The following is a 23,061-nucleotide window of genomic DNA, read 5'->3' as shown; positions in this document are numbered from 1 at the left end:
ATGGAAAAATCCTCTCCACTCAAAATCTTCCTTCTAGAAGGGAATGAATCAGTCCAGTTCAGGGGCATCCCAATATTCAGAGCCACAGTACCATTTATAAATAACTGCACGGTCCAAAAGCCTTAGTCTCAGATGCCTCCACCAAACTTGCCTACAGCAACCACTTCCTCCGGGAAGAGCCAGGTTTACCCAGGCACTGAGTCAGGACTTCACCTTTCATCTAATCTAAAGCACTGAATGAGAGGTGTGGAGGGAATGGGGACTTCTTGTTCAGAAACATAAGAGAGAGCATGAGGCTCAATATGGGAACACACAGCTGCGGCTGGATTTGTGGCCAAAGGCAAGTCCAGGCCTAGCTGACAAAGGAGAAAAGTTTACTGTCTAAGGAACTCAGAATGACACCTCTCCACACTGAGAAAAAGAGTTAGACAAGTTCGGTTGCACTGAAGACAGCTGCTGAAGAAGTCTTATAAAAGACTTATGTAAGAATGTCATCTTACAAAAACAGGTTGAAAAAAAAACAAACAAACAGATGCATTGGCTAGGTAGAGCCCTGCAGGACGAGGGGCAATGTGGTAGAAAGAACTCTGGACATGCCAGAGAAGTAGGGTTAAGTATTTGGTAATATACATTATGGGTAATAATGGGTAATAAATACCATCTTTGTGCAAATGGAAACACCTACATCTTGTGCATTGAGTTTATTTCTCAAAGCATGGTTTTGAGGAATGATGTATCAGGCTCCACGTGAAACCTCCGGGCAAACAAAGATAAATCAGAAGCAACTCCCTGCCTCTTTCAGAGGGTCCATAATTCAGAACTGTCAGTAAGCTTCTATTCTGATAGCACCCACATAGCATATTAAAATTTTTATAATGAAAACATCAGAAGAATAAAGAGAGCTTATTAAACTAGACTCAAACAGGATCCGGGCAATAGAGTAATTAATCATTAGAAAATAAAAGAGTGAGGGACAGAAAAGGAAAATGAAACTGCTCCCAGGAAACAGATTAAGTAGGCTCTAAAGGAAACCGAAGGTCGGGGGGTTGAAGGGATAGTGACTAAGGAAAGTATTTGCAAGAGAGGTCAAAGATGGCCTTGCTACAAGGATCAGAAGTTAGTCTAATCTGGTGTTCCCTGAACACACACACACACACACACACACACAGACACACACTTCCTTTTGAACTTCGACCTGTAAATGTGCCATTATCATTTCAAACCTGCTCTCAGTTTCAGAGTTAGGTAGGAGCAGCTGCAAGACATAAGTGAGAAAAAAACTAATACAACCAGGCTTTTTATTCATGGCAATTTTCTCTTTAACTCAGTTTAATTGCACTGTTACTAATCTACATTAGAATATTGGATGGTAAATGAGTAAGCACAGATCTATATTTCGTTGTTTTAAGTTTTAAAACAATATTTTATGCTCTCATAATACAGACATCATGACTTCCAAAGCATTCCACCTCCAAAACAAGTTTAAGAAGTGCTAGGATGGGTGAAGGATCATTAGAAAGAAATCATCAACCCGGTTTCTATTCTCTACAAGCCTTTGATGTATTGGGGAAATTAATCAACTCTAAGAACTCCCACAATACCTATTGGGTACCCATCTCTGTGTAGGAGACTTCAACCCAAAATGGGCAAGATGTCAGCCTTGCTATTAAGAAGCTTACAAACCAACAGAGGTAACATCCAGCAGCCATCATTTGGCTTGGGATTTAACTAGACCAAGAGATAAGCAGGAGTTGTCTTATGTACAAATATCCATACATCAGTAAAGGCTAAATAAGCTGGCCTGAAGAATTCTGAGACTCAGCTGAAAAAATAGCAATGGTCATTTGGATGCCCCCCATTAGTGGAGGGACAGTGTTGTATATTTGTTATTTTCATCCCAGGCCATTATGTCAGGAGACATTTTAAAACCTAAGATATTGCACTATGATGGGCAGGATTATGTGGCACCAGTTTAATTTCAAGAATTTTACCAAAAGGTAGACATATATAGCATAGTATTAGGTAGACTAGACACCCTGACAACTGGGTTCTAGGGCCCACAGATGACACTAACTAGCTGTCACTTAACTTTTCTGTGTCTCAGTCTTCACTCTGTAGAGAAAATGCTGGACTGGTCAGTGCTTCTCAACCATCTTCACAAAAGCTGGAATGATGGAGGATGGTGAGTACGCATGGAGGTATAACCCAAAGCTGCCACCAAAAGCTTGAAATGTCTTTAGAACTTCATGTTTTATATTAAAACTTTGCACATATTTCATTCTGCTCTATAATGATGCAGAATAAAAAAAACAAAACAAAACTCACCACCATGCCATTCAGGAAGATACACTGTGTCATCTGTGGCACACCCCATGGGAATGGACATCAGTGTCCTGATGATTCATACATCTGCATAATGTCCAAGATAGTCCATTTCCTTTTCATTTAGATGTAGCACAAGCTACCTTCTTAGCCTATACCACTTATCTCAAAAGAAGAAACTGGGAACACTGACAGGATTTCAAAACCCAGAGGGGGCTGGTTTAGCCATGTTTTCCAAACTCCTGACAATTCAACAAGGCCACTTGTCAACTACATTCAATAAATGCAGTGATAAGCTGTCAGTGTTGACCAGGATGACAAAGACAACCAGCCAGGCCAGCAGGAGCAGGAAAGGAGGCCTCAGTTCTCCTGTGTTCCCCGTGCTCGCTTCCACCCTGCAGGTCATACGCACACCAATCTGGATGACACAAAAGACTGTTCCATCCAAAGTGTACCAGATTCCAGAGCTGCAGATACTCCCCCACAGAAGCAGCTCACAGCATACCTAAGATGAGCCCCACAGGAATGTAACAAAGCTCAAAGCTTAGGTTCTCTACAGCATATAGCACAAGGAACTGGAGACCCTCAAAGTTTTTCTGACACGTTGCCATGCTTTGGACTCTTTTACCACATTTCATCTTCATTAACGCTACAAGGGAGGTGCTATTAGTCCCCCCATTTGACTGATGAAACAAGGAACTTGATCAAGGGCAAATCGAGAGAAAGTGAAGGAGCTGGGATTCAAACCCATAACCATCTGCCTACGGAAAGGAATTCTTTCAAGGCAAACTTTTAGACAAGTACCCAGTAACTTAGGGCTAATGACCTTGCTTCCTATTTCACTAAGAAACAGAAGCAATCTCAGAGAAAACCTCAACCTCCCACCAGGACAACTACCCACGTGCTTGGCCCTGTGCCCCTTTCATTCCCCTTCCTTCCCCACATCTCTCCTGAGCTACCCACGCTCTAGTGAGGAGGCTGACCCCTCCTCTACACGTGCCTCTCACCTGCTCCAGACCTCGCCCCAGCAATTCGCCCAGATGCTGAAGTACCTCTTCCTTCTCTGCTGACCCATCCCCTTCAGCAAAAAACACTCATTATAATTTTCTCCCTTTTAAAAATAAAAATCGCTGTTGACCCCGTTTCTTCTCCAGCTAGTGCCCCATCATTCTGCTCCCTCATACAGGAAGACTCCTCACCAGAATTTCTATTCCTTGTCTCTAATTCCTCTCCTTGTCTCTAATTCCTCTCCTCTGCTCTCAAGGCCACCCCAGCTGGGCACTGCTCCGGCTCCTCCTCCGCAAGTGGTGTGATGAGCTCGCCAAGGCCCGCACGGGGAATCTAGGGGTCGAGTCTCCGTAAGCGCCATCTGACACCACTGATCGCTCCTTTGGAACACTTTCACCGTGTGGCTCCCGGGACAGCACAACTGCTCGCCCATCGTCTCCTCTGCTGGCGTCCCCTCATGGCCTGAGCCTCTACAAGCTGGAGTGCCCCAGAGCTAAGTCAGTCCTCTGTTCTCATTCCCTTGGTGATGCTGTCCAGCCCATCACCCTGAACACTGCTTAGATAAGCTGATGCCTCCCAAACTGTAACCGCAACCCAAACCTCCCCACCTGAACCTCAGACTCTTACTTCCTACTCAGTAACTCCACATGGATGTCTAGATATCTCAAAACTGTCCACAACCGAACTCCTGCTCTTCCTGTAACACCAACACCTAAATAGTCTGCCCCCAATGACTATACGACAACTTTAACCTTCCAGCTGTATTCATCTCCTCCCTCTCCCTCTCCCTCTCTCTCTCTCCGCCCCCCCCCGCCCCCAACCCCAGTATCCAAGCCATGGGAAATACTGTTGATTTTATTTTCAAAATGTATACAAATTCCAACCACTTCTCACTACCTTCACTGTCCTCTTTGCCCAAACCATCATCTCTCGCCTGGTACAATGGATGCCTTCTAATTAGCATCACTACTTCCGTTCCTGCCCTCATGCGATCTATTCTCAATAAAGCAGCCAAAGAACTGCTAAAATCTAGGTCAGAACTAGAATCTCAAAATCCTCAATGTGTACTTTAAAATCATTTCTTTCTTTTTCTTTGTATATATATGTTTGACAATAAAAAATCCTAAGAAAAAAACCACCACCACCACCTTCGATAGCCTCTAATCTCATTCGAGAATAAAAGCCAAACTCTTTCAAATAAACCGTAAGACCCTATCCAATCTTCTTCCAAGGAGACTGCTGGACTCCATGCTGTTCCCAAACATGCCAGGCATGCTTCCGTCTCAGGGCCTTTGCACCTGCCATTCCCTGCCAGGAAAGCTCTGCTCCCCCAAAACTGGCAGGGCGTGCAGTTTCCGCTTCTCAGTGAAGGTTTACCTGGCTCTTCTACTGCCAGCCACTCCACACCCACCCCAACTCCCTATTCATTTTCTCCATTTTATTTTCCTTGGTATCATTTATTACCCTCTAACACAATACACCCTTTTATCTAGCTGTTTTCTCTGGCAGGTTTAAAGCTCATTCTCCTCCAAGTTTTTACTTCTTCCTCATATTCAAACAAGGATAAAAATCCCTATCTCTTTTAGGCTGAAATAGAAAACAAATATGTCAATATGTATACGCACATGCAGGGGGATACATGAGCTTACAGAAGACCAGTTTCCTATGCTAAGATAATTTAAAAACCTCATCGACTGCTTCTGGCTGACACTGCTGCTAGGCCTGGGTGGGTGTCCCTATCCCACACAGCCTACTTCCTGGGGTCATCCTGAGGGAGGGACCAGGGTGCCCCTCTACACACCCACAACCCTAACTCAGTTCAGCTCTGCAGCAGCCTGAGCCCTTTCTAAATGCCATCAAGGCTCAGAAGGTAATTTCTCCCCCTAAATGCATCTGTATCTGAAATGGCTGTAAAGAAAGCATTTCTCCACCTGGCTCCCAAAGCCCTCCCTTGAGCTTTGGGCTATCCAATTTAGCAGGCACTTCCTTCAGCCTTCCCAAGTCCTCTGTCCTTGAGCCTCTGGAAGGACCAATAGGTCCAGACCTTTCCCTCTTTGTGCTTATGGGTTCACACGAGGCCTGTTCAGGCTCCTGATCATAAAGCCAGCTCTCATCTTTTTCGTATCATCGTAAGTGGGCACCTGGGCCTAGCCTCATTAGCAGCCATGTGGCCTCAATGGCAAATACCATGTTCCCAGAGGTACGTCTGCATGTCTAACTAAAACTGCCTGAGCCTTTCTGAGCTTTTTCTTGTTTGGAAAACTCTTAGGTTTATTTGTGCCGCAGCCAAGCTGGATTCCTTAAGCCCAATCTATAGGTTTTCAGCACCTCACACTCTCCCAGGTATTTCGATATCTTTCCAAAGCTTCCAGAATTCTAACCACTTAAATATTACTACATCAAAATACCTTTTTTCCTAAGGGGACAGACAGAGCCTCACTGCCAGCAGGAGGAGGCTCAGGTTCATCTGAAAGGATGTGACAGTGGGAAAGGAGCCCAGGAAGAGGTTTTCACTCTCCTCAGCCAGGAGAACATAGGACAACTCCAAACTCCCAGCGCCACTAAATGCTTTATCCACGCCAGGGGACAGCTATGCCCTGTGAGGCTGTCCTCACTTTGATGGGCATCTTCCAGCTTACCCTGTGTCACGCTCCTTTATCATGGCCACCCAAGTCTCATCACTGATCAAAGGCAGGCTATCACAAAGAGAAGGACCCCGATTCTATGGGAACTCAGACATTATTCTGTTCAGGAGAATCATGGTTCATCCTACCCTTAGGCTCTGAAATGCCTGTCATTTGTATGAGGCACATACAGGCACAATCAATTAAAATAACCGGTACAAATCCTTTTCAAATGAACTTGAGCAACACTGATATTACCAATGAAACAAACACAGATCTCGGGTAAACAGCCATTACCACAGGCTTTGTCTGTTCCTCATATCATTAACGGACGAGTCCTTTTTGAATGATTCCAAAGTTTATTTCTATATTCCCAGGCTTAAAAAGCATATTCCTCTAAAAGGTTTTTCTTATACTATTTCTGAAATGGCTTCTCAAAGAAAGTAAGCCTGAAAAAAAGTACGCCTCAGATTCTATGACATGTAAAATTTATCTCATCGGTTAGCAAATAAACACGCAAGCTGACATGCATAATTCCGTGTCACTTGTTTGAACCCTCTGTACTTGCTTGTAGCTGCACTTAGCCCATTTCCCTTCATTCAGAACCATCTTCACCATTTAACTGGTTTCAGAGACTTAATTAAAAGCTTTTTCTAAAAACAGCCTTTTTGTCCATTTTGGATTAAAGTGACTGTAGCAGCCAACCCTGGAATCCAGCATGGGGGAGGGGGTGTCTGCTGCCACACTGAGGCCTGTGGAAGGTATCGTTCTGCAGACATGCCAACCTCAGAATTAGTAAAATGATCTGGAATGGTTCTGCCTTGTTTATCTAAACAGAAAAGCCAGACAGGAGCAAATGAGATCCTGTTGCTTCCCTGTTTTTAGTCTGACAGGGACCCATGCTGGGAAGGAGCCCATCTACCTGTCCCAGTTCAGGGCTAATAAACAATTAGTCTCCTAATTTAGTCCCAAGAGAGCACTGTTGGCAATTCTAAACGCCAACTTAACAAACAAGAATCTGCTGTGAAAACACTATTTCCACAGTTGGTCCGCGCATCTCACTGCCGACAATCGGGTCCAGCTCTGCACAAGTCCCTTCCTACCACACAGGAGTGGTGTCCACTGCGGGACTGAGAAAACGCACCGCCACTGCCCCTGCCTTTGACCCTGCCCTGGGTGTGTGTAGATTATCCAGCCCCCCTGCAGCGGGGCGTAAGGGTGCTCCCTCATGGAGGTCTGGGAACACACGGGACCCAAACAGTTGGTATTCCTCACAAGTAACTCCAGCTGCATCTGCACAATCCACCCTCCATGCGTGTCTCACACACAAAGCCCCTGCTGTCCGGGAACCTCGCGGTCCCACCACCAGTCTGTGCATTCGTCTCCTCTGAGCACTGAAACCCGGCTGGTACTTATCAACCACTTGGCAACTACTGAAAGGCTACAAGGCACGGTTCTTCAGAGATAGACTTTCCAGCATATGGTAACTGTAAAACAGAAAGGAAGAATGGGAGAACATTCACTCAAACCACAAAATCAAACCCAAAAGGAGAAAAGTACATACTCTGTACTGGCCAGGAGGTGTAGAAAAATATGGATTTAAGACCAACTCTTCCCTGACATGCTGTGGGTACATCACCTCTTACAAGCTTGGCTTCGGCATTCATTGAACCAACACAAAGTGCCTGCTCTGTGCCAGGTACTAGTCCAAGATATTGTTACCCTTCCTTACAGCTGAGGAAATCAAGGCATAGAGAGGTTAGGAATCCTGCACAATGTCACAGAGAGATTTCATCCCAGTAATTGAGCTCCAGAGTCTTTCTGAACCACAACCTTATGCTGCCTTCTATGGAAAAAAGGAAGACATGTCCAGCTTGACTGTTTCCAAATCTAGAAAATTTTAGGATCCCAGGAGCACACCCATACACACAGACACAGTAGTTCCTGGGCTGAGCCTAGAATTCTATTTTTTCATAAAAAGATTCCCCGAGTTACCCTAATGACTGGATGGGTTTAAGGACCCCTAAGGTTCCTTCCAGACGTAAAGTTACTTGATTCTCAATTTGTAGCATCCGAGCACAGAGGGAAGATGTGCAGTGCAGACTGGCTCTGCCCCCAGGGCCCATTACTGCTGTGCTCGACTGCTACCTTCTCCGCAACAGGCCAATGAGGGCATTATACAGAACATCGAAACCCTGGTTCAGAGATGTGGTCCACCCTGACCCCCAATTCTATGGCCGTCGGGATCTCCACTGGAACACTGGGGCAGCTCCCCTACATCCCCGACAAGTTAAATACACCCAAGATTCTCTTACTATCCTTAAATAACTAAACCTTCAGCCATCAGTTCACAAAGTGCCCTCACATATTTTCTCTCATTTGAATGCCACACCCTGGTAAGTTGCTTTCATGACTCTCTTCTAAGCAGTCCTTCTCTGTCTATCCATCCTTACGGCAATAATTAACCAGCAAATTCTGAGTACCCACTGCAGCGGAGGGTCAGCTTGTACTTCTGGGGTTAAGTTCTAAAGTCTTCTCTGAAGACAAAAGTCAAGTATAATTAAAAATCACTCGTGAAAATCTCTTCACTGGAATCAGGCCCTCAAAAACTCAAAAACCAAGAATTAACTTCTTGTGTGTGTCTTTCTTTACATTATGGCTATACTTCCCCTTCCCTGGAGATAGCAAAGGCCAAGGCTACTTTGAACAGGGAAGGAAGGGCAAGCGGTTAAATAAAGGGATTTCTTCTCTTTACTTTGAGCTGAGACAGGTGATTTCATAAGTTAAACTGAGTGAATGATAAGACTCCATTGTACTGGCATGCCATATGCTGGGTACTATCAGGCAAAGAAATGAGTATGACACCCCCACCCTCACAAAACCTATAATCCAGTTGGGAGAAATTAGATCATCCCAGAAAATAGTGGATAACTGCTAAAACACACCACCACCGGAACTGCTAAACACATGATACCAAGTGCTACACACATCTGAAGGAAGAAGAAATTGCTGTGGTATAGGATAAGCTCAAAGGGTTTCATGGAAAAATTTAATCCGGTTCTTGAGATATGATTATGTGCTTTCTTAAAATGGGCCAACCCAGAAATAATCAGTGTTTCAGGCATAATTAGCCCTGTCATCTAAGAGTGCAATAGTATTTTCTGTTTTGCTTCCGTTGTCTCTCTAGAAAATGCCTAATAATTCATTGGCCACTCTGCCCACATTCATATGTTGAGCCAAGGTCCTTGGGGAACCTTGTGCCATAGTCTCAGTACTATTTGATTACAAAAGCCTAAATTAAATCTTACTGTTATACTAAGATAGTGTAAACTTGTAAGAACACAGAATAACTGTTTCTTTGTAGTAGAGTGGTGAATCTTATTATATGACCTAATTTTCCTGTCAAAGAAAATATTCATACCATATAAATACTTTGACACCTTTTTTCAACCCAAAGCCATTACACGGATGGTCTTACAGTATTAAAGTTAAACTGGTCACTTTTTTTTTTTTTGCTTTCTTGCTGAATTCTAAGACTCCTCTATGGCTCTTTCTCCCATCTCAGGACTCAAGCTGATCACGCAGTCCCCAAAAGATGGCCCTGGGCCACCTGTCACTCCGAGAGGCTGAAAGCAGCTACTTAGATACACACCCTGGGTAAGACTTGGTCCACGGCCAGCTACAGACACACCTGCCTGGCAATGAAGGAAAGACCCAGAAACTGACCCAACACCAGTTGGAATAAGGGTCAACAGGGAGAGAATCCAGGCACAGATAGTTAAATAATGGCCCTGACCCAGATGCAAAGTGGTTTAATAAATCAATGAAGTACAGTACATTTCCAAACCTCAAATGCTGGCCGACTTCTCCAGATCTGAAGGACATTTCTGACTATTCCTTTTAGAGACGGTATGAGCACAAGTCAGAAATACCAAGTTCAAATTCAGATTCCATCAAGATTCTGCTTCAGTAGCTGTGAGACTCTGGACAAGACACTTCAACTTTAGGTTTCAGTTTCTTCATCTGTAAAGGGAGCCAGCTAGACTATTCGATCTCAAGTTCAGAACGTGATTTTAATAAGCTGGCGCTTTGTAAGTCTGAGAAAACTCAAGGGCAGAAGTGATGGTGGGCCTGGAGAGCCATGTGGAAGGTGATGGTCCCCCCAAAACGAAAACTGGGATTGGGAGAAACCCAGACTTGCTCCATGAGACTGTCATTTAGAGGTCTCCTTCTTCTAGGTTGTTTGTCCTACAGTCATACGTCCATCCTTCGAAGAGGAACTAAGAGTGATGAATCATAGGACGGACATACCTGTAGATGTCATCATATCCCTTCTGCCCCTGGGGATGAATCAACCTTAAGTACCTAAGAGAAATTAAAGGTTCCAAGGCACTCAGAGTCTGACCTCTGTAACCAAGCCAATCATCTAATAATCTTGGATTCTAAAACTTCTTTAATACACAGTCTAAAAACCTGAATGAAGTTTTACAGTCTCCAGTTCAGTTTCACAGTCCCTGAAGTTTTAGGAACATCCAGCATATTTGGAGGCTTTCAGATACAATATTATTCCGTTTTAAAATCTTAAACTAGAATTTAAGATGCTGCTAAATATTTAAATGGTATTGTAAAAAATTTAACCCAGGAAAATCTACAACAGATTTTCTAGAATAGTGCATTTCTCTGATATTCCTGCACAGCTTTGATATTTTACTTCTCTTGTCTCAAGAAAGTCCCCTTTTCAGTAAATGTACTTTTGTTATAAGTGTAATTAAAGTTGGGTTGATGTGAACAAGGGTTCATACATGTGACCAAGAGTTTAAAATATCAATAATTCAAACTACAATAACCTGTAGCTACAAAGATTACTCTCAGGCAGTCTAAGAATCTCAGAGCATTTAATGCCTTGCTCGGTACCTGGCACACAGCAGTAACTCAAGCACCACTTTTAAATGTATTATCATCATTTAAGTAACGGCTACCATTTAGCCAAGAAAGTCCCTATGCCAGGCACCCATCAGGTGCTTTGCAGGTTATCTCTGAATCCTCAAGGACAACCCTATTAAGCAGAGGCTATTATCTCCATTTTACAGACAAAAAAAACCAAGGCTCAAGGAGATTAAAGTAATTCAACAGGATGGTGCAACGGTGGCTCAGTGGCAGAATTCTCACCTGCCATGCAGGAGACCCGGCTTTGATTTCCGGTGCCTGCCCAGGCAAAAATATAAAAATAAATAAATTAACAGCTGCCAAGCGGCTGAGAAGGAATTTGAGTTTAGGTATCTCTCCCACCAGCTCTCTAAAATCCTGCCACCTAATCTTCCCATAGAGGACAGAGTTTAGGAAACTGGATCCTGGGTCTCCCTCTCACTGGCCCTGTTATTTTCACCCACGGTTCTTTACTTTCAAAGGTAAGAACCCATGTGGTTATTACCTGGTGCCCTGGTTCTCCTGAGAGAACCGATGCTCCTTCTGAAGCTGGAGGACTTTATGAAAGGAGGAAGGAGGGCAACACTTGACACAAACCACAGCCCCCCAACGTGGTTTTAGGGAAAAGTACAGTCCTTCTGGATAGGCCTTTCCTCATCCATCCATCTGGTTGGCTACTTTCCTCTATTGGCTCCTAAGAACAGCATTTCTAGAAGGCATCAGACTCCTACCACAAAGCTATCTTTACCTCCTGGAAGATTTGAAGCCAGCAGTTCTATTACCAGAGAAACCCAGCGGCAGTAACAAGTTTTAGCAAGCATGCTGCTGACCTCAGAGACAACAGGTTCCAGGCTAAAGTCATGTTTTGTAAATCTCCATCCCATGTATATTTTCTTGCCCCCATATTTCCACTGTGAAGTTCACAGTTTTTGCTCAAATCAGAATGTCAGAGAGCCAACAAAGAGGCATTTGGTGCAGAGAAGACCAAGGAGAATGTATTCCTTCTGCAGGCCCACTAACATTTTCTACGCTAAGGCACTCAAATTCTCCCTGTGGGTGCGTGTGCATCTACCCACTCCTAAATATTCAGAGACACTAAACCTCATCCATTAACTGAGTTAACAGAAACCACCTTTCATTTCAGATTTACAGTTTACTCATGTCTACCAAGGGAAAGCAGGGTACAAGCAGCTGGCCAGGCCAGCAGATGGGCCCAGCCTACCCCCACTCCCAATTTCATTTTTTTTTGCCTCGCTAGCAGGTGCTACCAGAGAAATCTGACTTCAGATTCTTAAGATTCAGGAGCTCACGACATTCACAAATTCCAGAGCTCTTAATCGTTGAAATCAAAAAGTTTCCTCCAACTCCAAGATCCCACTTGCCTCTCCTAAACGCAAAATGCCTGCACTTTGCTTTCTCCAGTCTGTTGGTCCTGGAAGGGCCATGGTTCAAACTACACGCCTTCCTGGGGATGGGAATGGAAGCAGGCGTGGGGGGTCAAGGAGGGGTGCGGGGTTGGGGGGGGGGCGGCACACGGGACCCGTTTGTTGTTAGAGCCTGTTTAAGTCCCACAGCGACTAGGCAAATAAGTTCCAAAATCCCCTCTCCAGCCTTCATAGTTCGATCTGTGGAAATCAAATACTTTAAGTTGTTTAAAAAAGAGAGAGGCCAAGAGTGCCTGCCTCCACTTTCTCCTGGAAAGAGCACAGCTATGGTGGGGGTTGTCATTTTCAAATTTTGTTTGCAAAGCTCCAGCTCAGAACGGACCTTTCGCTTTAAACTTTCGGCTGGGTCCGCCCAAAGTAGGGTCCCAAAGAGTCTCGGATGCGCGAAGCGCTGCGGGGGCGGCGGAAGAGGGGACTCGGTACACCACTCAGAGGGATTTGTTTTCTCAGCTGACCTAGTCCTGCGAACAGGTGCTTGGTTAATTCCATCTTTAAAAAAAATTTTTTTTAAGGCGTGCAAAAGTACACCCGATAAGCGCACCTGCCCGGCTAGGAAAGCCCCGCGGGACACGATGAAGTGTTTTTCGAACTTCTGAGGGGCGTTCGGTAAGTTTGGGTAAGGCCTGGATCTTGCTGCATCGACACCCCCGGCGACCCCGTAGCAGCGATACAGTGACGCTAATACCCTACCCCACCCCCGCCGGATGCACACACGTGAAGCTCAGCAAAGCGTGCCACCTGCCGGGTTCCCAGCAAACGTGCCCGGAGGGAAGGACCGGCCGAAAGCACTTTGTTTAAAGGGAGAGACAAAAAGTAAACTCTCCCGAGGCCGAGGACGGCGCCACCCGGCACGGGGACCCCGGCCGCGCGGCCCACTGGGGGTCGGCCCTCGGGTTCTCCCCCTTCCGGAGCTAGATGGGGGAGGCGCTGCGCGGGGCGGGGAGGGCGACTCGCCCTGCTCCCGCCGCGGCAAGCCGGCCGGCGGATCCCAGGCGGGGCCGGGATAGGGAGGGCGGGCCGGCCGGCGGGCTCCGGCGCGCGCCGGGCGAGCGGGAACAGGGCGCGCCCTCGCCCCTCCTCGCGCACCGGCCGGCGCCCTGGTGGGAGTAGGAAGAGTCGGAGAAACTCACAGCCGCTTCTCCTCGGGCTGCAGCTGCCAGTGCATTGCCAACGAGAAGCCGAAGAGGCTCCCAGGGTCCCCAAATTTCCGGATCACATAATCCTCGCGGGTGTCCAAGTTGAAGGCAGCGCCGAGCCGGAGCAGGAGCCCCGCCGACAGGTAGAGCAGCCGGAGCTGCCGAGCGGCCGCCATGGGCGGTCTCACCAGGAGGAGAGCGGGGACCTGCGGCGACCGCCCTGTGTTTCGGGCCGGGTCTGGGGCCGGGGCCGGGTCGGGGTCCTGGTCGGAGTCCGACTCTGCCGCGCTGCTGCTGCTGCTGCTGCCGCCGCCGCGGCCACCTTCCCCTCTTCTCTCCGTTGCGCCCGGCCCCACCCCCGGACCAGGCGCGCTCTCACTCCAGCCGCTCCCCCTTGCGGGCAGCTCCTGAGCGCTGAATGAGCCCGTTGTTCTCTGGAGACTCTCAGGCGTTTTATCAAGTGACGGGGACGTCGGCCCGGCCCCGCCCCTCCCCACCCCTCTCGCCCCTCCTCGCCCCCCCCCTCCCAACCGCCCTTCCGTCCTCCTGCACCTTCCCGGCCAGCCCCGGTTGCCCGAGGATCCGGGGGCTGCCCTGCCTGGGCCCAGCCCCTCGCCTGTCCTGCTGCGGCTCTTACCTAGCGGGGAAGCAGCGGCGTGGGAGACCAGACTGGTCCGGAACCCGGAGACAAGCTTCGGGTCAGTAGCACCACCCTGGGAACCCCACTGGAAGGAAGCACTTCAGTTGTTGCTGTTACAGGCAGAGGGAGAAAAGCGTTTACCACCTATTAGTAAAGAAAGGTGCTGATGGTGGGCCGAGCCTTATCTCCTGAAGCAGCCTGTGCTCTCAGACGCGGCTACATGTGCAAATGCGTATCTCATTCATTCGTTCTACAAGTGTTTATTGAGCATTTAACATGCGCTCAGTACAACGAGAAGTGGAGACAGTTCTGGGTTCTCAAAGATCTTACTGTCGAAAATGACAATGGCACACCCTTTGATAGTGCTGTGTAATTTGCAGAACACAGCTATTATCTCATTTAATCCTCCTAACAGTCCCATGAGGTAGATATTTGCATTTGCAGATGAGCAACCTGAAGCTCAGCCTTGTCCCAGATTACCCCGGGGTATATGCCCAAGTGAAAAGCAAAGTTTGTGGAGAAATCACAGTGGTATCAGAAATTCGAAACTTGGTTTCCAGATGATCCGAGACTAGGACAAAGACTCTCAGCAGTAAAGATGGGTTGTTTACAGTGGCACCCAGGATCTCTAGTGTTTCCCTTCTTTCCTAGCCCAAAGTTTCCAAGACTGGCTGGGGAAAAGAACTCCCCAGTCAGGAGGTACTGGGAGTTCCCTGTGAGTGGTAGGAAGGCTCCTGTCTCCAGGGCATGGTGTGGGGCCTCAAGTGAAGCACTGACCCTTGGGAAAACTTATCCTACAGAGATTTTTAACTAGGGGGAGAGGGAATAAAGTTTGCATTTTATTTGCACCTATCTCTACCATTTAGCATTTCCTTCCATTGTGAATCTAGGCAACAAACCATGGTGGCATTAGGATAAGTATCTGTGATTAAGACGTCAGTGAAAATCAAAAAGTTTTTTTTTTCACATTACATCACTGCTGTTGCAGATTTCTCAAAATATCATTTATACTCATCACTACCTCAGAATTATAGTAGGTATTAGACCCTCAACTAGGTTTTGCTTTGTTACATGCTGATAAATAAGCATATATATATATATCTCACACATTTGTTTGTAATATTTGAATAACTATATGTTAATAAAATTGGTTTCCTTTGTAATTCCATGTGTGTTACTTAATGCATTAACAGACTTTATTCTGAGAAGGGCTCCCATGGCATGAAAAAGGTTAAGAAGTACAAGCCAGATGCTCCTGGAATGCCTCCTTGGCATCTGACATCCCTACATTGGAAATAGAGACAGGATGTAGTTCCAGTTAAGAGCTGGACCTATGGGAGCTGAGGGTAGGGGTCTCTTCACTTCCAGTGATATTTGTGCCAAGGAAGCAGCCAGTGCCACACAGAAAAGCCACCTGAATGTCATCTACAGCTACCACAGGAGGAAGTAGCTGCCAGAATGAGACTCTGAGCATATCTGGGATGGGAACTCCTTTTCTACCAATCAGTAACTCAAGTAAAATTAGTCCAAAACTGGGATGCAGCAGATTTACATTCAGTAGATGATCATGGAGATTACACTGTTTCAGCGTGTGTGTTTTGATAAGTTTGAGAAAATTTTGGAAACTGTAATATGATAAGCTAAGGAATATCTGCAGTATGAATTTTCGTGCAAATTAGTTGCAAGTTAAGCTTTCTTCTTTATGTTAAACGCATACTGTTCCAGACAGACGGGTGCAAGCTATTAAAGCAATTATGAGCCTCACCATAGGTTAGTACTCAGCCAGGGTCCACTGATATGGTTGTAATGGTTGCTGAAATACTGAAATATTTCTGAACTGGTTGATAAAATCTGCTGTCTTGGGCTCGCCAAGTACATCTGTCCCACCCCAGCCACTTTCCAGAAGCTACCAACTTCTCCACAATCCAGCAACTAAAGGTTTAAACCCTTAAACCCTGGTGCTGAAAGGGATCCCCCTGATTGGCTGCGCCCATGTCATCCCATGGTACTATTTTGAACATCACCCCTTGCTTATAAGAGTAATTTTGTAGACCATTCATTGCTTCCTTCCCATATATATTTATTATATGTTGTTAGAATGCCTAGTCATCAGAAAAGGCAAAAATGCAGGAATTAACTGTCCACTTGGAAGAACTGGAGAAAGAACAGCAAACTAACCCCAAAGCAAGCAAAGGAAAGACATAACAAAGATTAGAGCAGAAATAAATGAAATTGAAAACATGAAAACAATAGAGAAAATCAATAAGACCAGAAGTTGGTTCTATGAGAAAATCAATAAGATTGATGGGCCCTTAGCAAGATTGACAAAAAGAAGAAGAGAGAGGATGCAAATAAATAAGATCAGAAATGGAAGAGGAGACATAACTACTGACCTCACAGAAATAAAGGAGGTAATAACAGGATACTATGAACAACTTTACACTAATAAATACAACAATTTAGAGGAAATGGACGGGTTCCTGGAAAGACATGAACAACCAACTTTGACTCAAGAAGAAATAGATGACCTCAACAAACCAATCACAAGTAAAGAGATTGAATTAGTCATTCAAAAGCTCCCTAAAAAGAAAAGTCCAGGACCAGACGGCTTCACATGTGAATTCTATCAAACATTCCAGAAAGAATTACTACCAACTCTCCTCAAACTCTTCAAAATAATCGAAGTGGAGGGAAAACTACCTAATTCATTCTATGAAGCCAACATCACCCTCATACCAAAACCAGGCAAAGATATTACAAAAAAAGAAAACTACAGACCAATCTCTCTAATGAATATAGATGCAAAAATCCTCAATAAAATTCTAGCAAATCGTATCCAACAACACATTAAAAGAATTATACATCATGACCAAGTAGGATTCATCCCAGGTATGCAAGGATGGTTCAACATAAGAAAATCAATTAATGTAATACACCATATCAACAAATCAAAGCAGAAAAATCACATGATCATCTCAATTGATGCAGAGAAGGCATTTGACAAGATTCAACATCCTTTCCTGTTGAAAACACTTCAAAAGATAGGAATACAAGGGAACTTCCTTAAAATGATAGAGGGAATATATGAAAAACCCACAGCTAATATCATCCTCAATAGGGAAAAATTGAAAACTTTCCCCCTAAGATCAGGAACAAGACAAGGATGTCCACTATCACCACTATTATTCAACATTGTGTTGGAAGTTCTAGCCAAAGCAATTAGACAAGAAAAAGAAATACAAGGCATCAAAATTGGAAAGGAAGAAGTAAAACTATCACTGTTTGCAGACGATATGATACTATACGTCGAAAACCCGGAAAAATCCACAACAAAATTACTAGAGCTAATAAATGAGTACAGCAAAGTAGCAGGTTATAAGATCAACATTCAAAAATCTGTAGCATTTCTATACACTAGTAATGAACAAGCTGAGGGGGAAATCAAGAAACGAATCCCATTTACAATCGCAACTAAAAGAATAAAAAACCTAGGAATAAATTTAACTAAAGAGACAAAAAACCTATATAAAGAAAACTACAAAAAACTGCTAAAAGAAATCACAGAAGACCTAAATAGATGGAAGGGCATACCGTGTTCATGGATTGGAAGACTAAATATAATTAAGATGTCAATCCTACCTAAACTGATCTACAGATTCAATGCAATACCAATCAAAATCCCAACAACTTATTTTTCAGAATTAGAAAAACCAATAAGCAAATTTATCTGGAAGGGCAGGGTGCCCCGAATTGCTAAAAACATCTTGAGGAAAAAAAACGAAGCTGGAGGTCTCGCGATGCTGGACTTTAAGGCATATTATGAAGCCACAGTGGTCAAAACAGCATGGTATTGGCATAAAGATAGATATATCGACCAATGGAATCGAATAGAGTGCTCAAATATAGACCCTCTCATCTATGGACATTTGATCTTTGATAAGGCAGTCAAGCCAACTCACCTGGGACAGAACAGTCTCTTCAATAAATGGTGCCTAGAGAACTGGATATCCATAGGTAAAAGAATGAAAGAAGACCCGTATCTCACACCTTATACAAAAGTTAACTCAAAATGGATCAAAGATCTAAACATTAGGTCTAAGACCATAAAACAGTTAGAGGAAAATGTAGGGAGATATCTTATGAATCTTACAACTGGAGGCGGTTTTATGGACCTTAAACCTAAAGCAAGAGCACTGAAGAAAGAAAGAAATAAATGGGAGTTCCTCAAAATTAAACACTTTTGTGCATCAAAGAACTTCATCAAGAAAGTAGAAAGACAGCCTACACAATGGGAGACAATATTTGGAAATGACATATCAGATAAAGGTCTAGTATCCAGAATTTATAAAGAGATTGTTCAACTCAACAACAAAAAGACAGCCAACCCAATTACAAAATGGGAAAAAGACTTGAACAGACACCTACCAGAAGAGGAAATACGGATGGCCAAGAGGCACATGAAGAGATGCTCAATGTCCCTGGCCATTAGAGAAATGCAAATCAAAACCACAATGAGATATCATCTCACACCCACCAGAATGGCCATTATCAACAAAACAGAAAATGACAAGTGCTGGAGAGGATGCGGAGAAAGAGGCACACTTATCCACTGTTGGTGGGAATGTCAAAGGGTGCAACCACTGTGGAAGGCAGTTTGGCGGTTCCTCAAAAAGCTGAATATAGAATTGCCATACGACCCAGCAATACCATTGCTAGGTATCTACTCAAAGGACTTAAGGGCAAAGACACAAATGGACATTTGCACACCAATGTTTATAGCAGCGTTATTTACAATTGCAAAGAGATGGAAACAGCCAAAATGTCCATCAACAGAAGAATGGCTAAACAAACTGTGGTATATACACACGATGGAATATTATGCAGCTTTAAGACAAGATAAACTTATGAAGCATGTAATAACATGGATGGACCTAGAGAATATTATGCTGAGTGAGTCTAGCCAAAAACTAAAGGACAAATACTGTATGGTCCCACTGATGTGAACGGACATTCGAGAATAAACTTGAAATATGTCATTGTTAACAGAGTCCAGCAGGAGTTAGAAACAGGGTAAGATAATGGGAAATTGGAGCTGAAGGGATACAGACTGTGCAACAGGACTAGATACAAAAACTCAAAAATGGACAGCACAATAATACCTAAGTGTAAAGTAATCATGTTAAAACACTGAATGAAGTTGCATCTGAGCTATAGGGTTTTTTTTGTTTTTTTTTTTTACTATTATTACTACTTTTATTTTTTTTCTCTATATTAACATTCTATATCTTTTTCTGTTGTGTTGCTAGTTCCTCTAAACCGATGCAAATGTACTAAGAAACGATGATCATGCATCTATGTGATGATGTTAAGAATTACTGATTGCATATGTAGAACGGTATGATTTCTAAATGTTGTGTTAATTTCTTTTTTTTTTCCGTTAATAAAAAAAAAATAGAATGCCTAGTCATCTACTTGATCTGAAATATTGATTGTGCCCAAATCGAAAATTTAACTAACAGGTTAATATTGCAACTAATACATCATATATAGCATTACTGAATTAAATAATGCTTCACTGGAGGAGGATGGGATAAAGAAAAACAATGCTAAGAGTTAGATTTGTTCTGGTGTATGCCCAAATGCCCATCACAGATGAAAATCATATCTGCCACTCTCTTAGCTACCACCTGTTTCCTGCCTGGGATGCCAAACATACTGACATACAGTCAAACTTGACTCACTCTTAGTACTCGATTTTAAGGTTGGCAACACCCCCTGGTTGATTATAACAATCAAGTTGTGTGACCTGGCTGTCATTTCCATGGTAAAAAGGAGCTGGGCCAACATGAGAGAGAAGTGTTTTACTACAGGGAGTTTTAGAATTCCTTCAGGATCTGGCAAGGACAATGTCAGTCTCTGGTGTCAAAGGAATGAAAGACTTGGGACCCTACAAACTATGAAATAAAGATCTGCAGGAAGAAAGACACTTTTCTGGAACCAAAGGAGAGTGAGAGCTTGAAGATAAAGGTATGCTGGCCGTAGAAGGCATTGAGCGTGGGGGGGGGGGGGGGAGCACACGCATGTACACATATATGTAAACAAGATGTGCACATTGCAAAAAGGGTTCTACAAATCAAATTGACAAAACTGTGTATTGGTCTAAAACAACAGAATGACTGTCTCACAGAAGAAACTCTTAAATACTAAAAATTTTAAGTAAGAAGGCACTTCCCCTCTAAGTGAAAGCTGTGTACTGAGGCATTCACTCAGGTGAGAGCTTTTGAATTCTTATATTTTACCAGTACACTCTTCAATAGAAAATAATTTCTTCTATATCGACTTTTGGAAGGGGAGCTTTCAAATAATTTTAAAATATTGATCATCCATGGAAAAGTCTGAGGAGCCCACGGTGTGCCTGATAGTTTTCCATTTCGTGGGACCTACTTGAATGATTTTTCTATCAGGTTCACTTATATTGACTTCATCATCACCAACAGCAGAAAACATCATGGATACTGCCTTTTTTTTTTTGTATACTGTATGGTGGAGGTCACATTTCATTCTATTTCCATGTGAGTATCCCATTATTGCAGCATCATTTGTTGAAAAAAACATTTTTTTTTAGAAGTGCACGGACTGGGAATTGAGCCCGGGTCTCTTGCTTGGCAAGTGAGAATTCTACCACTGAACTACCCATGTACCCCCAATGACTACTGATTTTATGAAATATAGAAACTAGATATTGAAAACATCTCTTTATTCCCCTTCTGTGGTTGCCTTATACAATTTCCTAGAGCTCTTTAGTGAGAGGCCATTGTACACATTTTCCCAAATTCCTTCGTTCAAGACGCCTGCCATGTGACCTCAGGCAAGTCACTTAATCTCTCTGCGTTTCAGTTTCTCCATCTCTAAAGTGGGGATAATAATAGCATCTACCTCCAGAGTGGCTTTGCCTTAAGGATTGACAGAGTGTATAGGATCTGAAGCAGTTAGATGGCTGTGTCAAACCAGAACTATCATCTCTGTATTTGCTTTCAAAATATGATTTTGAGGAGCTACGCCCACAACATAGCTACAGTGTTGGAAACATATACATATATATATGTATACACATTTATATATATATATATATGTATACACATTTTTATATATATATGTATACACATTTATATACATATGTTTTAAATAGAGGTTCAAGTTCTATTATTCAATGGTAGATTTTGGTTTTTTAAGGGAAGGAAATAGAGTTTTCCTTTATTTTTTTATTTTTATTTTTATTAATTTTCTCTTCCATATTAAACCTTTTTTTTCAAGCGGCATTTTATTTACTCTAAATCACAACCCATTTTATAGGGGCAAACCTGCCTTTGCTTGGGATCAGGAGTATACAAACAGACAATTGTATTTTATTTGAACACCCATATCTATTTTAAAGTAAATTTTATGTGAATGTTTCTAATTCACCTACAATGAGCTCGTTTATATTTGATTTTTTTCTTTCCGAAGTTTCTTTTGAGGGAGTTTTTCTAAGCCAGGAAGTTACATTTTGTCAGCCAAACAAGACCTTAAACCAGCAAAGGTGAATTTAAAACTGAGCTCTCAAGGCTGGGGTGAAATCCCTAATTGGCAAACTCAGGGTTCTAGCCTCACCATTGGAACAAACATAAAGCTATATGTATATCATGCCACACAATAAAATAAAGTAAACTTTTTTCCTTAATATCTTTAAAGAAAAAATGTTCTTGCTTTCAATTACAATTTTTTTTTCAGTGAAAAAAAATAAAAGGCAAGCTGATTCTGAGTCAGGGCTTAAACCAGTGATCCCAGAAGTATGTCAATTCAGATGAAGACAAGTGCTCAGGGAAGGCAGGTTAGCCTCCCCCACTTCTGAGCTGAGGACTTGGAGCAAATTACCCTACCTCTCTAGGACTCAGTTTTCTAATCTGTAAAATGGCCAGAATTCTTACCTCACCAGGTTGTTATGAGGACTAAATGAGATTATCAACATGAGGTATGTAGCATGCCTACTATTAAATGTGCTGAATAAAATGGTAGCTGTGAAAATGAAGAAGAAAGTATCCCAGGGAAAAAACAAAAACAGTGAATGGCTTCAGGTGACTGGCATTAAGCACGACTATACCAGACGAGGTCCCCTATGCTCCACCTTCACTTCCTCTCAATGGCCAGGATAAACCGCTCCTTCTGGTTATAGACCGGCAAATAATGCCCGTGCTTTTTAATAGTTGCCTAAGGTTTGGGTAGAAGCAGTTTTGTGCCTCACTTCTGGCTCTGGACCACTTTCATCTCTTGCCGTTTTTGTAGAAGCTACCAATAATGGATCCCAAACTGAATATTTTGACCTTAGAAGAAAAAACTCTTCAGAGGACTTGCCAGGAGATCTGAAGTGAGAAAGAGATGAAACAGAAGGACATTTCCATCCTATCTTTGGTTAATGTTACGAATTAACCAAAATCGTGGCCAATGTAAAGATCATCCTTATTTTTGTTTTATCTTATTGAATACATCTTGCTGCTAACATTAAAGCAGTTTATCCTACTTAGAGTAAATTGACAGGGCAGTTAGACAAATATGCTATTAGTAGGGAAATGAGAAGTTGAACTTCAAATTTTCTTTACAGAATCTAGAAAGCAAGTCATTTGCACATGAAAAATTAAGCCCTCACTCTAACAGGTCACTCCTGTTGACATATTAAAAAGACATTTGAAGGTGATGTAATAAAATTTGCCCTGTGAACATAGCACTATACAGAACAAATAACAAAGAAAGGAGAAAAAGAATGCAGAAATGTGGACCACCGAAAAGCTGAGAATGTTCTTGTAATAATGGATTTGGTGTCCCAAGACCAAAAGAACAGGCTAAACATTCCAGCATTACACAATGTATTTCTCTGAACATTCCCTGGTGAGAAGGGGGAAAAATGCACTCACTGATGTTACGTC

The 23,061-nt window shown here is 43.3% G+C and overlaps 1 protein-coding gene and 1 long non-coding RNA gene across 6 annotated transcripts in view; one reads left to right on the top strand and one right to left on the bottom strand.

Moving 5' to 3' along the window:
• Positions 1–13,895, bottom strand: part of ITGA6 (integrin subunit alpha 6) — a 73,041-nt gene extending 59,146 nt beyond the window's left edge. For 2 of the 4 annotated variants that reach the window (XM_077154148.1, XM_077154146.1), the window contains exon 1: positions 13,456–13,894. In XM_077154148.1, the coding sequence (XP_077010263.1) occupies positions 13,456–13,637 (182 nt within the window). In that variant the 5' untranslated portion in view covers positions 13,638–13,894. Of the gene's footprint in view, positions 1–13,455 lie in introns of all 4 variants that reach the window. The other 2 variants (XM_077154147.1, XM_077154145.1) reach the window with 2 other exon arrangements.
• A 99-nt stretch (positions 13,896–13,994) lies between these two features.
• Positions 13,995–23,061, top strand: part of LOC143676383 (uncharacterized) — a 33,308-nt gene continuing 24,241 nt past the window's right edge. For both annotated transcript variants that reach the window (XR_013172047.1, XR_013172048.1), the window contains exon 1: positions 13,995–14,159. This is a non-coding gene — a long non-coding RNA (uncharacterized LOC143676383). The remainder of the gene's footprint in view (positions 14,160–23,061) is intronic.

This window comes from Tamandua tetradactyla, chromosome 3 (assembly GCF_023851605.1).
Source record: "Tamandua tetradactyla isolate mTamTet1 chromosome 3, mTamTet1.pri, whole genome shotgun sequence".
Lineage (NCBI taxonomy): Eukaryota > Metazoa > Chordata > Mammalia > Pilosa > Myrmecophagidae > Tamandua > Tamandua tetradactyla.
Note: the sequence above shows the minus strand (reverse complement) of the source record. Positions and strands in the feature narration are given on the sequence as shown.